Source organism: Rhodnius prolixus, unplaced genomic scaffold (assembly GCF_049639745.1).
Source record: "Rhodnius prolixus isolate KJV_2025 unplaced genomic scaffold, Rpr scaffold_1, whole genome shotgun sequence".
Classification (NCBI taxonomy): Eukaryota; Metazoa; Arthropoda; class Insecta; order Hemiptera; family Reduviidae; genus Rhodnius; species Rhodnius prolixus.
In genome coordinates, this window is record NW_027411581.1 from 1,389,790 (window position 1) to 1,410,778 (window position 20,989).

The 20,989-nt window shown below is 36.8% G+C and overlaps 1 protein-coding gene and 1 long non-coding RNA gene across 4 annotated transcripts in view; one reads left to right on the plus strand and one right to left on the minus strand.

Moving 5' to 3' along the window:
- The window catches only part of LOC141452583 (uncharacterized), a 50,939-nt gene extending 48,293 nt beyond the window's left edge, over positions 1-2,646 (minus strand). The window contains exon 1 of the long non-coding RNA XR_012457472.1: positions 2,457-2,646. This is a non-coding gene — a long non-coding RNA (uncharacterized lncRNA). The remainder of the gene's footprint in view (positions 1-2,456) is intronic.
- The window catches only part of LOC141452258 (GTPase-activating Rap/Ran-GAP domain-like protein 3), a 387,611-nt gene that overhangs the window by 53,750 nt on the left and 312,872 nt on the right, over positions 1-20,989 (plus strand). For 2 of the 3 annotated variants that reach the window (XM_074124265.1, XM_074124241.1), the window contains exon 2: positions 6,946-7,150. In XM_074124265.1, the coding sequence (XP_073980366.1) occupies positions 6,948-7,150 (203 nt within the window). In that variant the 5' untranslated portion in view covers positions 6,946-6,947. Of the gene's footprint in view, positions 1-1,838; positions 2,274-6,945; positions 7,151-20,989 lie in introns of those variants that run through there. The other variant, XM_074124223.1, reaches the window with a different exon arrangement.

Consider the following 20,989-nt stretch of genomic DNA (forward strand, 5'->3'; position numbering starts at 1 on the left):
ATTTCTAGGAAAAATACTATTTAAATTTTTTTTACTAATTTTTCCCCCATAGGTATTTGATAAATTATCGAATAATGCAATAAAAATTGATATCGTAAAAATGTCCAAAATAAACATGTTTTGAACATTATATTTCCGGTTTCATACTTCTAATGTAATGAAGAATAAAAAAAGTTAACGAAATATTTTCCTGAAGTGAAAGAAAGTAAAATCTAGATCATTTAAAGAAAGAGCACTGGATAACTGTGATTTTATTGGCGAGGGAGTGGCTTACGGTGCCACTACGTCATCGGCTACAGCCTGCCTACTTCATACATACCGTTCGCTAATGAGATTAGCGAATCGTTTTTGGTAATTATTTCTAGGAAAAATACTATTTAAATTTTTTTTACTAATTTTTCCCCCATAGGTATTTGATAAATTATCGAATAATGCAATAAAAATTGATATCGTAAAAATGTCCAAAATAAACATGTTTTGAACATTATATTTCCGGTTTCATACTTCTAATGTAATGAAGAATAAAAAAAGTTAACGAAATATTTTCCTGAAGTGAAAGAAAGTAAAATCTAGATCATTTAAAGAAAGAGCACTGGATAACTGTGATTTTATTGGCGAGGGAGTGGCTTACGGTGTCACTACGTCATCAGCTACAGTCCGCCTACTTCATACATACCGTTCGCCAATGAGATTAGCGAATCGTTTTTGGTAATTATTTCTAGGAAAAATACTATTTAAATTTTTTTTACTAATTTTTCCCCCATAGGTATTTGATAAATTATCGAATAATGCAATAAAAATTGATATCGTAAAAATGTCCAAAATAAACATGTTTTGAACATTATATTTCCGGTTTCATACTTCTAATGTAATGAAGAATAAAAAAAGTTAACGAAATATTTTCCTGAAGTGAAAGAAAGTAAAATCTAGATCATTTAAAGAAAGAGCACTGGATAACTGTGATTTTATTGGCGAGGGAGTGGCTTACGGTGTCACTACGTCATCAGCTACAGTCCGCCTACTTCATACATACCGTTCGCCAATGAGATTAGCGAATCGTTTTTGGTAATTATTTCTAGGAAAAATACTATTTAAATTTTTTTTACTAATTTTTCCCCCATAGGTATTTGATAAATTATCGAATAATGCAATAAAAATTGATATCGTAAAAATGTCCAAAATAAACATGTTTTGAACATTATATTTCCGGTTTCATACTTCTAATGTAATGAAGAATAAAAAAAGTTAACGAAATATTTTCCTGAAGTGAAAGAAAGTAAAATCTAGATCATTTAAAGAAAGAGCACTGGATAACTGTGATTTTATTGGCGAGGGAGTGGCTTACGGTGTCACTACGTCATCAGCTACAGTCCGCCCACTAGACACTGATAGTTTGATTATAATTATTACACGTATTATGAGCGCGCGAAGGCGAGTGTCAAGGCCGGAATGGTCAGGGCCATGAAGTGGGCAAAGAGAAAATACCGGATAACCCCTGCAGATGAAGATGGAGAAAAAATAATGCTGAAGTGATGAATATGTAAATGTAAAGGATAGAGCTATTAACAAATAGCATTAGTTCTGTAATAGCTTCAATACTAGAAAACGCAGTACTACTTCTCAAGAAGAAAGCTACCGAACTGGACCGCTCTAACAAAAGAATCACGTCCTGTGTGACGTCCCCATATCGCAGACCTCCGCGACGACTGCTGCCCGTCGCGACTGACCGCTTTCTGTGTGCTCAAGGCCTAAATAAACGTCAGAACAAAATAAAATAAACCAACAAAAGAAAGTTGTGAATTTGACTAATGCAGTACTTATTTTTACAAAACATGTGATGGGGCACACATGTCTCCAAAATATTCCGATTGGAGATGTGAGATTAAAGCAGTGAGATTGTAACTAGTTTTAAGTAGATTTTATATTAACTAATGATTTTAGAATTAGTGAATAAATATGAAAGGCTAACCTCAAATTAGAAGTGAATTTTTCTAATTGTCGCTATTTCAATCTGTGTATTTAGAAATTGGTTTTACTTTATGAGTTTCTCGCCTATGGCTGGTGTTTAAAAATGACAAAGATGGATATGTTAACTTACTTACCAGAGGAGATTGCAGACCAAGTGCTGTACCGTTTGAATTTGAATGAAATATTGAACTGTAGTTTAGTGAGTCGAACTTGGTTTAATATGATCAACAATTGCAATGCAGTCTGGAAACACTTTTGTAACCAGCGAAATGTTAAATTTCATGACTGGGATTATAATATCATAAGTGAGTATAAATTTAATAAACTGTGTATAAACATTCTGTTAACCTTCCTACTTGATAACAGTTCTTTTACGTATTTGAGGAAGTATTACTATTCGGTCGCTGTTCAGAAATTGAGTTTTAGAGATCTTTTGGTTTTTATTACCAAGACATTAATCATTAAAAAATTGTAATGTTTTTGGTTACCTGACTCTGACCAAATTATACTTTAATCCTTTAAACTATTACTCCACAATTTCCGTCTACCATACACGATAGTATGTTGGTTCACATACACTATACATTATACACTATATAGTAGTTGTTAAGTCACTATTTCCTTGTTCAGTTAATGAAAGTATCCCGCGGATAAAATATTTGCCATTCCACCATGTTTGTTTACAATGGTGGCACTATGTGAACGTCTGTGTTGTAATGCCAACTTAATACTGACGCATTGCAAAACTAGAATAATTTGTTGTAAAGTTTGTTAGTACGAGTATTTTTAGGAAACATTTTTAAAAGTTGGGCAGAGTTAGACTGTCTTTTTTGATAAGAGAAAAATACTATATTTCTGTTAGTTTTCTTATTTTATATTAAATTAAGGGGCCCCCCACACCCACCACCCAGCAATTAAAACCAACGCCACCACTAATTACTCCTATAGCTGACTAGAAATAGTGTGAGTGGCGAAGTCGCCAATTTTGGAGTTTATAAATCGTAATTTTTAAAATAATTTTTATCAGTTCGTAATCCCTGTTCTGGACTGAACGAATCAGTAATTACTGATTCGTTAAAAAGTTGCTGAACAACTTTTTACAATTAGCTAACCTTTAAAGAATTATTAAATGTTACAAATACTATTAGAATAAAGTTTTGTCCTTGTACCAAAAGAATCATTACAAATAAATGCAGAATTTTTCTTTTAAAGAAATCCAATTTAAAATAAGTTCTTCTACACTAGAGTAAACAAACCATTAATCATTACAAAGAGAGAAAGTAAGACGGGGGGAAAGGTTTGGAATAAGAGTGGGTAGAGAGATTACAACTAGGCTCTTCCGGGATGTTCTAGAGAGAGACGGGAGCCTGTAGCAGGGATCTCTCGGTGGCTGTGAAATGCCAGGGGAGCGAATGCTAGAAACTAGCCTCTCACAGTGCCTTCTTAGAGGATGAGCCTCTTCGACATGTGGAGACAACCCAGGGGCTCCATAGGAAAGTCTCAGATTGAGAGAGGTGCCAGCAAATTAGGAAACTTGGAGTCTGATAAACAAAGCCATGCCCAGCCGGCCTTATTCAGGAAAGGGTACTTATTCCGAGTGGTTTGGTCTGGTACCTTGGGAGTTCGCGACCCATTCATTCTTCCAGTTGCATGACCCCTTGACTTGTGATGAGCTAAAGTTTGTTGGTTCGCTAAACCCAAATAGTTGTGCACATCAACTACTCTGCCGGCGCTAGGCACATTATATGTGTGCTAGGAGTGTCTTCTATGGAAATTTAGGAAATAGGATGCGATCGCAGTACCTCCTCAATTAGTAGAAAGAGAAATTATCATTAAGGGATTAAGAATGTACAGTTATTGGGAATGTATGCATTGCAGAATGGCTTCCCTGTACTTGTGATTGGAAGAAATGTTTCTTGAATTTCAAGAAAACTGTTTACAACTGGAAGAACAACATTTTCAAGGAGTTCACCATCGTCGGCAGGAGGCTGCACCAAACGGTGTATGACAACACGACGTTGATCGTGTACAACGATGGAAACGTGGACGTGTACAGATTGAGCGATAATTGTTTGGAGCACCTCAGCAATCTGCCTTTGGAGGGTGACATCGCCAACTATTGGCTGACCAACACGGTCTTCGTGGTTGTCATCTGTCGGACCAGGATAGTGGTCTATAGATTAGTGGATTTCAAGTACGTCTTGTCCTATGTACTGCGTGTGGATGGTAATGGCACGATGACTTGTTCAAATACCTTGGATCGGATCTACTTTCTAGACCATGAGCTCAGACTGGAACCCACAGGTAAGTGCCTGATCAGAGATACCTTCTACTATTGCAACAAAGATGTTGTATTTGCTTGGCAATTGAAGACGAAAAGTTGTCTGCTGAAAGTCAACAAATATCAAATCATTTCAGCAATATGTGATGCTGAAACAGTGTACATTTGTTACAATGTGAGCAAGATCGATGTGTACAATGATCAGGCTAAGTTGATATATCGAGTTTGTGTGGATTTTAAAATCTGTAAACTGTTGCTGAATAATCAGTTGTTGATTGCATTAGGTGAGGAATATTTCAGCAGTTTGTTCCTCGAATGCGGTGCTACTGACCGGGTAACTATCTGCGAGAGAGAGACCGGCAAGATAGTCATCAACGGTGCGGTCATGTTCTTGGAAAATGCTTGGATCTACAAACACGACAACGTTATCATTCAGTTGGAGACATCACCTTTGTACAATTTAATCGCCCAGGATTTGAACTCCGGCTGCAACTTGTGGAGAGTGCCGATGATAATGCCGAAACACCCATATCTGCATTACTACAAAGAGGAACAACTGTTTTGCAACAACATTGACGATGTATTCATCTCGAGCAGTCGAGCTGATGAATTGGTCAAGAGTTGCTACAATTTGCAGATCTGTGACGGTAAGAATGGTAAGAGGTTCTATACAGTGCAAGACGTCAAATGTGATGCCACGCTGAACGAGACCAAGCACGATGTTTTTGTGGCCAAGGATATCCTCATGTTCGTGGATGCACGAACTGGCAGAGTCACCCTCAGATTGTATCGTTGAATGCACAATACACATCTTATCTTTACAAAAAAAACCTGCAGTTGTTTTATAACTTCTGATTTCCTCTCTTATATTCCAGCGACGGGAGTGGATTAGCCACTTCTTTAGCGAACCTGGTATCCCTGAGGGAATTCCAGCCTAACAACACGTTCATCCACAAACACTGTGACAATACACACAGTTACTCAGGGCTAGGGAAGGTTATTTATTTAAATTTAAGGCGCGTCAACAACTGAGTTTATTAACGCCTGTAGCTGTTTTTAGTGCACTCTGGTAGCAAGACTATCCATCTCCGAACAGTGAGCTGTAAGAAGCAAAACTAGGAACAGAAAACCTAAGGGCCAGCTGTTCGATCTTCTAACCCGGTATATCCACATGGGTATCCAGTAACTGAGCACTCAGCAAATCCTCTTATTTATTATTGTTTAACGTTTGGTAAAATTTGCCAGATGAGCAAAAAAGAACACCTAAATAAATAATAGAATTCACAATTTCAACTGTACTATTTTTTATTACTAATCTTCTTAGCACGAGTACTTTTTGAAAAATGAACCACCTTAGTTTTGCTTACATTTACAGATAGCGAGTTAATTTTGCAGTGTTCTTCTAGGACAGAAAGTTTCTCTTGCACATCAATAATTGAATTAGCAAAAATCATCACATCATCAGCAAAAAACAGCAACAAAATCTTGTTATTACATATTATCTATTGTCACTAAAGAGGCATTTCTGGACTTGAAGAAATCAACCAGATCTGAGATGTAGAGACTAAAAAGCAAGGGTGACAGGGGTTCCCCTTGCAAAACCCCTGAGGAAACGCTAATATCATCGGTTTGGTCGTCAGAAGTAACCACAGACATTTTTACATTATTATACAGGCTTATCAGGATATTAGTAATTCTAGAACCTACTCCCAATTTAATAAGTTTCTCCCATAATAACCCGTAGTCTACATTGTCAAATGCCCCTCTTATTTATTCTTGTAATTGCATTAAATTGGACAGATCCTGTCCCTTAAAGCATTGTAACCTAGGAGGCATATTGTAACACCTCCCTTGAAGGTATAAAGCATCTTTTCTTTACTAGGTCCATGGAGATAACTTGCAACATGGTCTTATCATACCAAGATCTCTTCGGAAGTATACAAGAGGGCCAGTTGCCTAAAAGTAAAGTAATTGCCTATTTTTTCAGGTGGGCTTTACGTCCAACTACCAAATTAGGTGTCGTGGACGGAGGCGACTAGCAAACATACTTTACTGTAAATTTCTTTTATTGACCATTAAATAAAATCCAAGGCCTAAGACCGGGAATCGAACCCAGTACCACAATTAGCTTCGCTGGTCTCGCCTCTAACCGCTCGGCTACCGCGGCGCCTTGGGCCAGTTTCCTTTCCACTAAGTATGCTAGTAAATATGTTATTGGGCCTCTTTTAAGTTTAGTTTGTAATTTTAATTGTATAATTCACCTGACTTGAAAATCTCTCCAGTACAATGGAGTAGCATAGTTGTATTGTCTAGTTCTGCTAACCTGACAATTATCTTCTAAGGTAACCTAACTTCTCTGCTTATTTGCACGTATTTACCCAGGACTCTAGTTAGCTATGGAAGAAGGAAATTCTTTTAGAGTATCTGCTTGAAATTAATTCTCTGTTCTACAAAATAGTACAGTGATTAAAAAAAAAAGGTAAATGTTATTTCCCGCCTGATTATATCTTGAACCTCACACTTGAAACAATATATCTTGAACAGCAAAAGATATGGTAGTTCGGAGTGGACGGAAGACTTTTCTGATTGGAAAGAAAAGGATGAACAGTTCAGACCGACGATTTGTAAAAAGTAAGAAAAAATAAATCTTATTTAAAAAGAAGCTCACATTGCAGTCTAATGAAATGTTTTTACAGGAATGGAAGCGAGCATGAGGCGCGGTGTAATCAGCCGTCGACCTCGAGGTCGACTAGTTCGATCTGAACGAGTAGTGGAATCACATCAGCATCCCCAGTTCACTGCCTGGGATGTGTTCATCAGGGATTCATTGCTGCAGATCGCCTGGCCAATTTCACTCTCTTCGGATAACGAACGTCTTTTGGAGAATGTTGTCAAGTACAGGTAAGTGCTAAGTAGATCCGTTACAACAACTTCAGTTCTATAACATTTAGTGAATTTGTTTGACTTATTTGTGCTTCTGATAATCTGAAATTTTCTCCCTTCACTTACGTAACTAATTGGTGGCCATGTAAGAGATAATAGCTTAGTTCTCTAGCCTGAGATGCCTGCTAATTTTGGTCCAATTTGGAGTTGTGGGGGGCTGTACAGCAGCTATTGAGTATCTTCTCCTGGAGGCATCCTTCCAACTTCTACCGATATAATATCGAACTCGATATCACGGTGTATCGAATACAGTTATTTTTCTAAAAGTGAAGGAGCTACCTAAAAAAATCTGATTTCTTTCAAGAAAACAGCTGATTCTGTTACATAAGACGTAATGTCCAAGTTCAAACAAAAAAAAAGCCTTGAGTTAGCCAAGAAAATATTAGAGCACAGCCGACTTTCCAAGTCGAAGTTCGGGTTACACTTTTCGAACTCATGCATCTTCTGTCGGCAATAGGTACTTCCGTTGTATTTCACCCCTCGCAAAGAGCTCCGTTTATGTGAATTTTCTTGGTCAAATGTTACAAGTAAAAAGGTTATGGAAGTGCTGATTGTATTCGTTCTAGCACGTGTGTTGTTTACATTCCTGACTTTTTTCGCATTTCTATCCATAATTAAGAGTTTGATTAATCATTTTTGGGTAGACTAAGACTGACTGAGTCGTATGAGTGTTAAAACTAGAATTTTTTTTCCCCCTGGGGCGAAGGGGGTGGCCACAAGAGATTGTAAACAGTTGGTAGCACTGCTTAGTTTATCTAGTTAGATTAAAAGAAAGGTACAGTCTGGTCCGACATTCAATCAATACGATATATTTCTTCTAAATCAATCCTGGTGATTGTTTGAAGAGAAAATAAACACCTAGTCTGTGTTTGTTTGAGGAAAACGCTTAGCGGTCAATATCGTAGAGACGATCGCAAGAAAAGGATATAGTTTTACTTGTGATTAGATTTAATTAAAATGAACATTGTTGTTCTCCTACATCCTTTAGTGTGTTAAGTGATTGGATTTCTCCTACCTTTTTTCTGTATTATACTTTGCTGCCAGCAAAAAGGAGGGTGTCGGACATTCGGTACCCACCTGTCAGAATACCCCCTCCCAGACCTGTGTATTTAATTACATTTTAGAGTCTGTAGGAGCCACGAGTGTTTCCTACTTTAACAACGGCATCGCAGGTCCAGTAAGGAGCTGAACTGGTGAGTCTTCCATCTATATCCTAGCCCAGCTTCTTCAGGAAACGACAGTATGCCTTAAGAAGAAACCCGTGAACATTTGCATGCTATCTATTTACTGCTCATGCTGAGGCAAGCCTCAACATTGTCACCATTGTGGCAGTAAATCTTTAACCAAAATCCAATGGTAGAAAATTAATCTTTGCAGGTTTTAATTAAATGTGTTCTTGATTTGTAGAAAAAGATACGTGTCGTTAAGGCGTTCATCTGTAAAGAGGTGAAGTATGCCTTGGTTAGTGCCGATTGCCGTCCAGTACAAGAAGTAGGTGTTCGAAGTGACGGTGGCAAAAAAAAGAAACTAGTGTCTAGGCGGGGATAGCCCGAGGAGAGGCCGATAATTAATTAAAGGCATGTCCGATGGTGGAGCAGGCAAGCCTTGGGACGGCGCCGTTGATGGACGATTCTCTGATGAGGTCACCTGGCAGTTATCTACTACGTTCTTGGGTTACTGTCTCTCTTTCAACTGTAATGGCGCTGATTATGCTCAGCTTCTTTTGTAGAGAGTGGGAGATTCATCTCCTGACGGATTTTGGCTTGGGGTGCGGATTTGGTTTCTATATGTGTGTTACAGGATTAACTGTTAAGTGTGGTGGCGTAAAGTATGGGAAAAGTCGTGTGAGTGTTCAATACTGATTTTCTTTGTGGTCTTCGGGGGGGGGGGTAGATGTATGGATCCCGAGGAGCTGTGGGCAACGAGGACTTTGTCCCGTCTCAGTCCAATAGTAACATTCTGCCAACATATCATTTTTACTTTCTTTAATTGCTAACAGCTTTGAGATCGCCTCAAAATTTCAGGTACCTCAAAAATGAAACCTCGGAATCTCTGGAACCTCAAACTTTGCATTCAGCTCCAAATCCTGAACCTGCAATTAGAGATTTTAATGAATGATGCCTTGATTGGCTGGCGCAGGTACACAGATTCACAAACAGAAACATCAGAAACAGTATCCATTATCGTGCAGCTGCAAATATCTGTGGTTCACAGAAAAGTACAATAAGTAATTCCATTTATCCACCCTTACCATCCTAAATCTTGTGCACAGGCCCGAGGTATGCAGAAGTTAATGCATAAACCTTGTCAGGTCGTTCATCATCCTAGCGTTGCCTTAGAAGTGCCGTGTTCCGGTGCCTTTTGTGTTGCAAAGTTTGCTTCAACAAATAGCTTACAGAGTGATTTATAATCCATGTTATTTCTGGGTAATCGTTATCCTTTAAAGCTAACCACAGTTTGATCCTATCTAACAGCAGTGTACTCCATTCTATAAACCAGGAATATAACTGCTGGAAAAAAATCTTACAATAAATTTGTAGGGATTAATTGTTAATCGGAGGGCGGAACTGCAATTTTTCTATCCACAGATCTCCACCCAATGTCATGCCTACGTCATAAAAATTGTATTCATCATTTCGCTCAGATGGCTTGTCATCTAAAACGTTTTAGAGACTTCTAATTAGATATTTGATTTGCGTATCGCTACGGAACAGAAAATAAAGTTTGGAACGAAATCAGCCTTTGGAGATTTTCATTGAAAACCTCAAAAAAATATTTCCTCTTCAACTTGGGAACATTATCCCCAAAAAGTTCATATAATGAAATTTTAGGTGGAAGGACAGGTTAAGAGGATTCGCTTTAGCTTACCAATTCGGTGTAATGTCTGGTATCATCGTCTGCACCATATTACAAATTAAAAATAATCACCTAATCACCAATTTCAACCATAAAGAATTAGAACCATAAAGGACGGTAGTGGCCAAACAGAAATAAGATGCTGGGATTGTTCTGTTCTTATTCACGCTGTCAGTTCATCTTTTCGGATTTAGAGGTCATTAGCAGATTCCTTTCATGGACCAGTGAGCATAATTATCAATGTGACCGTTATTATTTTTATTTATTAATTTTAAATATATATATACAGGGTGTTCAGCATAAGACTACGGTAACTTCGGGAGGCGATTCTGGGCATCATTTGCAACAAAAAATTCCATATAAACTATGGCTCGATTCGGCTCTGTTTTATAGATATTTTTAATTTTATGTTTTTTCAAGGTGTTACTACTATTTAGCAAAAGGTTGTCTATATTTCTCAAACTATTAAAGCTACAGCTATTTTAATAAGCTCATTAGAAAGAAGGTTAAATTTCCTTTTAAATAAGCTAATTTATATTTGAAAATAATAATATTAAGTATTTTACTTTGTGGCCCAAACATAGGAAATAGCAAGTTTCTAATTTCTTCCAAAAACTTTGACTTCATTTTTCTCAAAAACATTTTATATGAAAAAACCGTGCACTATTCAGGAAAAACATCTACATACGATCACCTTTCGAACGGTATACAATAATTAGGGTTATGTTAAAATTGATGCAGAAATCTGTGATTAATTGCAAAAAAGTGGGCCTCAAAACAGCGTCGGCATTATGAAAGGAATTCACCTACCATAAGAATATAACTGATCAGAATCATCAAATCCAGTGCGATTTTTTACAAACGTGTAATTTAATAATTAATTAATTTAAGAACTATATTCAAAAATATAAAATTTACATTATAAATAATAAAATAAAATAAAAAGAAGAAAAATGAATATGATGTTAAATGAGTGTTAGGTACCAATTTCGAAAGAAAGGATTTTCGTTGAACGAGTTTAGATCTGTGTGTTATTCTTTAGTTAATTAAAGAAATATGCCAAATAATGCGAATAAATCACACATTTTCTTGAACTACTCAATAAACTTTTGGAATTAACAGGTTGTGAAGAGCTAATGAATAAACCGAGAACTTACTTATCGCTCTAATCTCCAAGTTAAAAACTGACATGTTTTATCCTAATACGGCTTATAAAAACAAATAAATACAAGAAGAAGAAAAGATAGTTTAAAGTCTACATTTTCATTAGATATTTAGTTGTCATTTTGCTATCATTATGCCAGCGTATTCGAATATTGAATATCGCGATATGTTATACATCTACGATTTCGTAGATTGGAATAGCTAGTGGAGTAGCTAGGCGGGAATATTCTAGATGTTTTCCTGATAGGGTGTTCCGAACGCTTATTAAATTACACGTTTGCAAAAAATCGTACTGGATTTGATGATTCTGATCAGTTATATTCTTATGGTAGGTGAATTCCTTTCATAATGCCGACGCTGTTTTGAGGCCTACTTTTTTGCAATTAATCACAGATTTCTGCATCAATTTTTAACATAACCCTAATTATTGTATACCGTTCGAAAGGTGATCGTATGTAGATGTTTTTCCTGAATAGTGCATGGTTTTTTCATATAAAATGTTTTTGAGAAAAATGAAGTCAAAGTTTTTGGAAGAAATTAGAAACTTGCTATTCCTTATGTTTGGGCCACAAAGTAAAATACTTAATATTATTATTTTGGAATACAAATTAGCTTATTTAAAAGGAAATTTAACCTTCTTTCTAATGAGTTTATTAAAATAGCTGTAGCTTTAATAGTTTGAGAAATATAGACAACTTTTTGCTAAAAAGTAGTAACACCTTGAAAAAACATAAAATTAAAAATATTTACAAAACGGAGCCGAATCGAGCCATAGTTTATATGGAATTTTTTGTTGCAAATGATGCCCTGAATCGCCTCCCAAAGTTACCGTAGTCTTATGCTGAACACCCTGTATATATTTTTAGTACACATAAGTAGAAATGAATTGTAAGTCAGTTTGAGCACAGCCAGGTGGGCAGTTACAGGAACTAAGTGCTCATTAAATCTGAACCGTGCAGCTAGGTTGCGCTGCTATCTGAATAATAAATTACCATCGCTTTTCCGCCTTAGTTCACAAAACTGAGCTGCAAATGGATGGACCGACAACCATCGTTTATTTTCATTAAATTTTGATTCGACAAAAAAGAAAAGAAAGAAATAAAAAATAGCGCTGCTTTTGTTAAATGAATTAATGATTTAAAAAAAAATAAATAAAGTAATTTATGATAAAAATTTGCTATTTATTATTTTTAAATCATGGTCACTCCATTAGTGAGGCTGCCTTAGCCTAGGGTGTATCAGGCGCCAGTCTTGCGCGCGGCCAGGGTTAATTTATTTCAATTATTTGCAGGCAGTAAGCTTAAATGCCATTTTAATTTTATTATAATTTGTTTTGAATCAGCTGGTTCGCCATTGTTCGTGTTTCAGTTTGTTTACATTTTGCTCTACAGACTTTTCCCTTTTTTTTAAAGTGAATATTTATTCGTTAATTTTTTTGTTATTACTTATCTATGATTGTTTTATTTCGGAACATGGAAAATATTGAAAATAGTTTTCTTTTAATGAGCTATTTTTTTTTCCCAGCTGTCATGTCAAATTTTTTGATTTCTAGTTTTTTTTACCGGAAATCCGTTTTGAGCTTTTCTGAGTCTGAAAAAAAAAATGTCTTCGTGTGTGTTTTGTGCGTCAGTACAACGTGTAAAATAATTCATAAAATCGTAGGCATCAGAAATTTTAGTTTACGATTTTGGACACGATGTGGGTAACTTGGCGATCAAAATCTCTAAACCCGGAAGTAACACTATACTGAACAGGTGTTTCCTTTTACTGCCTACATGATCTTTAATCTTCGACGTTCATTACGTACATGGCCATTCTATTTGACTTATTTTTCTAGTTGCTTATGGGATTCTGCGGACGGTCGGGGACGGTAGGTTCGCTTTAAAGGGACTTCCGCTGCAGTTTTCCAATCTACGTAATGTTTTAAAACACTGGGATTTTGGGGAAATACATTCGTTAGAACCTCAAAAATTACAGTTAGATTCAATAGATACAATAAATTCAATTTAGATACAATTACAGTTAGGTCGTGTGAGTTTCACTCTATTTTTTTTTTTTTAATCAAATTTATTAAATGTAATTTCAATTTCAGTAATTGAATGAGTGTAATTAAACTCAGTTCCTAGAGTTGCCGCTTAAGACATGTGGCTCTAGCAGTTTTAGACATTACATTTATTTTGTTTTGATGTAAACAGTCTATTTACACAGAATTTTTGCAGATACGTTGGGACTGTGGGTAGACAATGATCATATCTCCTGAAGTAAGGAGGCCACTCTATTACAGTCGTAGGGATGAACTGTAAATCCCAGATTTATGGGGATATTTTCCAAAGCCCTGAGGGCCAGCGACTACCATTCTTGTACACAGATAAATCAACTCTTCTCTTTTTCTTCTCTTTCAACTTGTTCTCCCAGCGCTGGATCAAGAGTATCACCCTCTATATTGAATCTCTTGTTCAAAGTTATCCCACAGGATGCTATAATATTATCAGTTTTCTTGCTATTTGGTCTCTCTCTTATTGTCAAGGACTGGGAGATTCTAGAACTTGATGAGACTTCTGCAAATCCCTGTGAACCCATATAATGTGGTATAAAAAAGACCGCAGACTGTTTGTAAAACCTGTGAGTAGACTTGGAGACCACTGCATCGGAATCTGAAATGCAATGGTCGGTTCTTGAGTTTAGGGTGAACTCTCTCCTATGCTACCGCAGGGTACTCCTCGCCAGCGAGGTTGGTTCTATCCTAGACACTCGGCGAGTGAATCTTAGCATTTTATGCTTGACAGATTTAGAAGGCTCTTGGTACAGATCTTCAAGATCGTGAATTTCCTATGCCACCGCAAGATACCCCTTGAGGTTGGCTCCATCCTACACACTTGGCGAGCGAATCTTAGCATTTCGTTCTTGATAGATTTAGAAGGCTCTCGGTACAGCTCTTCAAGATCGTGATTTTCCCTTTGCCTCTAGTTTCGTCCGATATGGGATAAATGATCTGGCCAATTACTATTTTGTTTAGCCCATCTAATTTATTTATAACCAAGGCTATCCAACCATTTTACCCACTAAAAACAATGGGTGTGCACTATTCTTATCCAAACAACATTGGACTAGATGTACATAGGCTTTTGTGAGGTTGGAAGTAAAAACTGTACTATCTGAAATCGATCCATCTTTTCAAAGATTATCACAAGTCTAAGGAGTGTGTACATGACCCAAGCTCACTAGAAGTTGCTCGTTGTTTGTCTTTCACTTGATTGGCCGAAAAGCCATGATGTCACGTACCTTTAAGCAATCAAAGGGTCCCAATAACAGCCCCAATCTTCAGGTATTGGGCGGAGTAGAGAAGCAGAGTTAACATTCAAAACAATATTTGGTGGCATTCCCTTCGGTGTACTAGGAAGATAGACTGGAAATGATAAGTGAAAAACTTGCGATACCAACCTTGGCCCTCAGGGGGGGGCAATTCCCCCCTGCAAACAGAATAGAAACAAAAAAATTATTTCATTCAACGGCATTGTTGTTCAGTCTAATTGGTTAATTTTGTATTTTTATTTTTTATACAAAACAAAAATTCATTTTGGGGAATTCTTTCCATTTATCTCGTTATGATATTTGTATTTTCTCTTTTAAAGATGTATGCAATTTTTGTGAGTATTCGGAAAGACGGCAGGCAATAAAAAGCTCCAACTCACTGTGACGCACATGTTTTGACGATTACGTCATTATTACATCACTTGATACTCGGAACAGAGATAATTGAAGAAATAGTTCGGAAGGGATCAATAATTAAAATTTAAACTAATTTTATTCAATGTTTGTTTTCAGTTCAGAGTTCGCTAAAAAAACATAACCTAAAATAAAAAGTAGTTGCTATGGTAACGCTAGCAAACAATAACAAACCGATACTTTGGGCATTCAAAAAATTTTGCATTAAAAAATTTAAAAAGAAAAATCACAATTATACCTAATAAGTCTGTCAAGAAGGAAATCAGTATTAAAATATTAATTTATAAATCGATATCAGAACGGAAACTAAGTTTTGGTCGCAAACGGAAACTTTTCCGCTCTTGTAACCAGGTGGTAAACATTGACTGAAGAACGTAAACAGTCGGGGGCAGTGGATTGGTCTTTACAAATCCAACCAAGAGTTCTGGAAGTACTGCTTTGTGACGTAATATTCACTTCCTGTACGCTAATTGATATCGCGACTATTTGAGATTATCAAGTTCCATTCATCTATTTAGTTTAAATTCGGTTTACACGTTTTTAAAGCAATGCACAACTTAAATTGGGCTATATATTTCCACATTAAAAGCAAATAAACCTAAACATTACGATAATTTAATGGTATTATTTTAATTTGGCCTATTAGAATGTTATTATTTAGTACTGAATCGTTTTAGTGATGAATATTCAATAAGTGGAACATCAGTGCAGCATGAATGGCTTACATGTAAAAGTTGCCTTGAGCAACAGATTATGTGAGCAGTGGTTGGTCACCCTGACCTCTATATTCACAATACCAGCTGGGCTGGTGTGAGCAGTAAGAGGGCAGAAAGTTGGTAGCATTGTGATTAGTGGGGCACTGTGAGCGATAGAGCGCTCTCTGCGTGTAGAACAATGAGGCGCCCTACCTGGGATAGGAGCTCCACACAATGTGCCCCTGGTCGCACCCCCCTCCACTGCTTTCATTACAGCAGTTCCACCCCCCACTCCTCATACTGACGCTTCCTCCTATCTCCGAGCTTTTAATCATTCTCTCTTCATATGTTCTTCAAAAATACTAGCAGACAACAATAGAGCTCCACACTGTAGTATCTTTCTATCGTATTTCTAGCATCTTTTCTAACTTTTCTTTTTCTTTTTTTTCTCAACAATGACATTTTCAAATGCATTATGCATTTCTTATGAACCTCTGCATTTATATAAGTACCTAAAGCTGTAGAATGAAATAAAAACCCATTAGAATATTTTTGAACTCGGTTTTTACCTTCTCTTACGCAACTAGCGATCGTGTTAAACTTCCACCGGAAATGCATCTTATGAGGTTAAGAGAACATACGGCACATTAGATGCATGTTTTTAAGCTATCTTCCGCTGCAGTCCTTTTAGATTAGATTAGATTAGGGCGGCCTCAAGATCCTTTTGGATCTATTGTGACTCTAAAGCACACCCTCCAGACCCGTCCGTTTAATCAGACTCTTAATTGGGTAAAGCTCACCGGCCTTGGTTTTCACCTCCCCCGAGAAGTAACATCCTTAGCCAGACAAGCCCCTCACACTGACACAACACGTGCAGTGCCGTTTCCTCCTCTTCCTGACAGAACCTACAAAGGCTACCATCTGCGGGCCCATGCGTGTGTTTTCTGAGCCTGCAGTGGCCGGTTAATAGACCTACAATTATCCTTATAGCCCCACGGCCTTGAAGTGCAATCCTCTTATATACGTATGTATATACATGACCTAAAAGTTCCAATCAAATCGTGGAAATCTGCAAGAATTTCGATTTCCGGTAAAACTATTTTTTCCAAGCTCGGAAGTTACTTTATTCTCAGCCACACGGATAACAAATGTCTACATTCCAATGATAGATGTGGCACTGCAGTAGAGAGAGAAGCCAATCCCAACCTTTTTGTCAAAATTAAATTTCCAAAATCTGACCTTGAAAATTTCTTAGAACGTTTTCTGATTGTAACGGTTACCGCTCTAATTCAGAAACCTTTATTAGTGTTTGAATTTGTACGAAACGTCAATTTGATTCATTTTAATTAAATGATTCTTTTTTTTTAGGAAATAATGACCCAAAGCTTCGCCAAAATGCTCATATCCAAAATGTCCAGGGAAGTAGGGTAACAGCTTAATTGACGAAGTGTGTGCTGCAGTTGATGTACAATTGAAGGCAATCAGTGCACTTGGTTCTAAAAAAAAAAGAAAAAGAAAAAAAAGAATGGTTTAAACCGTTTTCAAGAAAATCGCAGAAAATCCCGAGGAATTTCCACTTCCGGTTGTGCCATTCAATCGTCATGTGACATCATCTCCCGTTAGGAGCAATACAATCCGGTTTGGGAACAGCTCTAACCACCTCTCTGTCAGAAGGAACCTTCATTGTATTTCCCTGCAAAGTTGTTTGAGATAAAATTTGCCGTGAAAAATCGCAAATGAAGGATAGAAGTTTTCCGACCGTGGGTTTTCCTCGCTCTGTCCCGTGGCACACTTTAGGAAAAATATAAATTTGAACTTATTGCAAGGCCTTTTTGAGATCGGGTTCACTCACATACAAATTCAATAAATACTTTTTTGGAGTTAGAGAACCTCAAGACAGGTACACAATATGATTTATAACTATATTTATTATAATAAATGTGAGTGTATTTAATTACATTAAAATAAAACAAAATTTCCAAAACATGACGTGGTTGAATACTTCTTTCTAATTTGGTGGAATCAGTAAGCAATGCACTACTGTGTCTTACCATGCTGCAGCGTAAATCGAATTAACTGCACAATGTGAATACTGCACAGCAGACATATAAATTGTAAAGTGCAAAGTGAAGTAACGAAGTGCTAATACGGTGAGATTTATGACGTCAGGGCCCAGCTGTGGCATTAATTAGCAAGTACACAGCTGGTGCACTGATAAACACACAACTCACCATGCTCTTGCAGGTTGTAACAGGTCAATACTTCCTTGCCAGACTGTCCAGGACAATCGAGAGTAGCTTGTCTCTTCTACGTATACTGCGGTCAGGGTGATGCTGTAGAATATGGACCACTACAGTGATACATCGGCTAAACGTAATGTATTTTAGACAAGTGTCAAGTCCAGTCCGACAGATGGAGCTGTATGGCCGGAAATGGAAGGCGTTGTGTGGTCGTATGAACTGTAATTGTTGACGAATCTCCATGCCACATTGATCACCTTGCTGCAGTACTCACTACATCCTCTCCCTCCCCCTAACATCCCCTCTAACCGGATACAGATACCACTTAGTTCCGGAGATTGTCTTGAAAATGGCTTCAACGATGTCATCCACTTATAAGTCTTGTAAGTTCATTTGCCCACTCATGTAAAGTAGTGAGAGGTTATAGGGTTACTGCCAAAGGGTCAGTTTAGTGGAAAGAGTGTTACTATTATTAATCTCAGAACGAGGCTCAAAAATTCTGAGCTTTAAGGAAATTGGAATGACCTGTAGTGCGAGCTTTTTTTTACAGTAATTTTTCCAAAAACCAATCCAGCTATGAACTCCTCTAACTTCTTCTTTCTACGCTAAATAAACGTCAGTTTTACTTGTAATTTTATTCCAGAAAAATATTTTTAAGAGGTCCCTGAGGGACAGGTTTTTAGATTTTTTTTTTGAGTAAAAAGTAAAGTAATCGCCTATTTCTTCAGGCGGGCTTTACGTCCAACTACTAAATTAGGTGCCGTGGACGGAGGCGACTAGCAAACATGCTTTACTAAAAATTTCTCATATTAACCATTAAATAAAATCCAAGGCCTAAGACCGGGAATCGAACCCATTACTAGAATACATATTAGCTTCACAGGCCTCGCCTCTAACCGCTCGGCTACCGTGGCGCCTAATTTTATTGAGTATTTTTTTTTTTTTTAATATTGCCTACTTAAAATTGAAACTAAGTGCATCCAGGAATTACGATTAAGAAGAAAACCTTATTAGCCCACTTTTAAAAATATACATATATACTCCCAAAGATATGCCGCCTTAAAGTACCCTTAAATATGGAAATTGAATAAAATTGAATTAGAAAATTAAATATGTAGTCAAATGCTCAAAGAACACGTGCAATCTTCAATTTTCAATCAATAAATACTGAGTAGTTTACTCAGTTGCTGCTAGAATGCGTTGTATGCTCTTTTATTTTCTCATAGCAATGTATTTAACCCTAAAATTTAATCGTTATACCAGCTGTAAAAAGAGGCAGATATTCTCCATAATTGCGTAGCTATAAGACGGATCTATAGCAGTAGAACTGAGATATTGTATTTAATATTCAATGTCACATACGATGAACTAAAATTTAACCTTCAATTGTCTGCCTAACTGATCCATCTTAATGATTTATATTGATGTCACTATAGAGACTGCTTGTTCTCTATGGTAGTGCATACTGCATAGTATCGTAGAGATATGATTTACTAATGTTCGGTTCTCTCTCAAACTAATGAAAATACAGGAATTTTGTTATGTTTGGGGACTCGTATAGTCTCTGATAATTGTTCCTTTATTTAGTGATCTAGAAAAATTAGAACCGTGATATCGTGTTTTTTAATTTTTTGTGAGATATTCTTCATTAAATTTTGCATTTTTTTTTTCAACTGATTCCTTGACTATTTCCTTTTTAAAAGTAATATCTCTGGTAATTATCATATTTATAGTAAAAACCTAAAAGTTTAATTGTAGAGCGAGATATAATCCGTCTCTAAGAATGTTTTATTTTCAGATTGTACAAATTATGAAATAGGGAAGGGATTAGCTGTGCTGTTAGTGTACTGGACTCCCACGCGGAGGTCCCGGGTTTGAATCCAGCTGCTGGCCCCTGGATTTTCTCTTCCTAGGAGCTTCTTACAGCTCACTGTCCGGTGATGGACAGTGTTGTCTGTAACGAGAGAACACTGTCCGGAGGCCGGCAGTGCACTGAAAAAAGCTCCGGGCGCCAATAACCGTAGATGTTGACGCGCCTTAAATCATTAAAAAAAAAAAAAAAAAAATAAGAAATCTACTTATTTTCATTAAATTTCCCAATCACTAATTTTTCAGTATCAGGAAAACATGTTAGTGTACACATGTGATTTTTGATTGTATCAAAACTATGATTTGTGCGCCTAATTGCTCCGCAGATCGATAGATAGCAGCTCTGTTTTTTTTGTTTTCTTTCTCAAAGAGCTACCACCATAAATATACTTATCTAGTGACCTAATTTGTTTTTTGGGGGGGCATAACATGGACCCTATTCTACGTCTGTTTTATTCCAAACAAAATAAACAAAAAGCAGGAATTGCCTTTTTTGTTTGTCGTGGGTATCAGGATTTTCATCCTGGTATTTATTTTGCTAGAAATGGTGGAGGGACAATTAGTTGCCATCTACTTCGTTAAACGTAAATATTGTTTTTTTTTCTTTTTAAAATCTTTTTAGCGACTTCTTGAAAATATTTAATTTTGAAATATTTTTTTATGAATTTATTTTTGGAGTGTAACGATGTTTTTTGAGGTGTCCAACGAAAGTGATGTCAGGTCGAAACCTGAGATCCTGAGAGGATCAGGAAGTGATGACTGCGGGAGATGTGGGATGAAATGCAGGATGATATTTTATTGTTACTCTGTGGGATTTTTTTTTGGGATTAGTTAGTCCCGATAGGCTATCCCGATCGGCTACAAACATTCATTATTGAAGAGCTGAGAAAGCAGGAGAACCTGATGAATTTCTGAGACGTTCTAAGCGTAACGGCGGTTACCTAACGACCAGGCCAAAAAAAACGGTTGTCCAAATTGAGGTAGCAGGCAACAAATTCTACAAACCAAGCTCTAAATCCTGGTCTTCGACTTCTCTAATGTTCCAAGAAATGAAAGAAGAAACTTCTTTTGTCGGGAGTAGCTGCCGACTGACATTTAGTAAAACTGCCATGTTTGGTGAAAATGAGTGATAAATCTCTTGACAAGACTTAATCATGTTAATTTCAGATTTCAGAGACACTTAATTTTCTGTTCCCTAGCAATAAGCACTTGATGTGATGGTTGCACATTCTAGCTGTTGCAGTCCA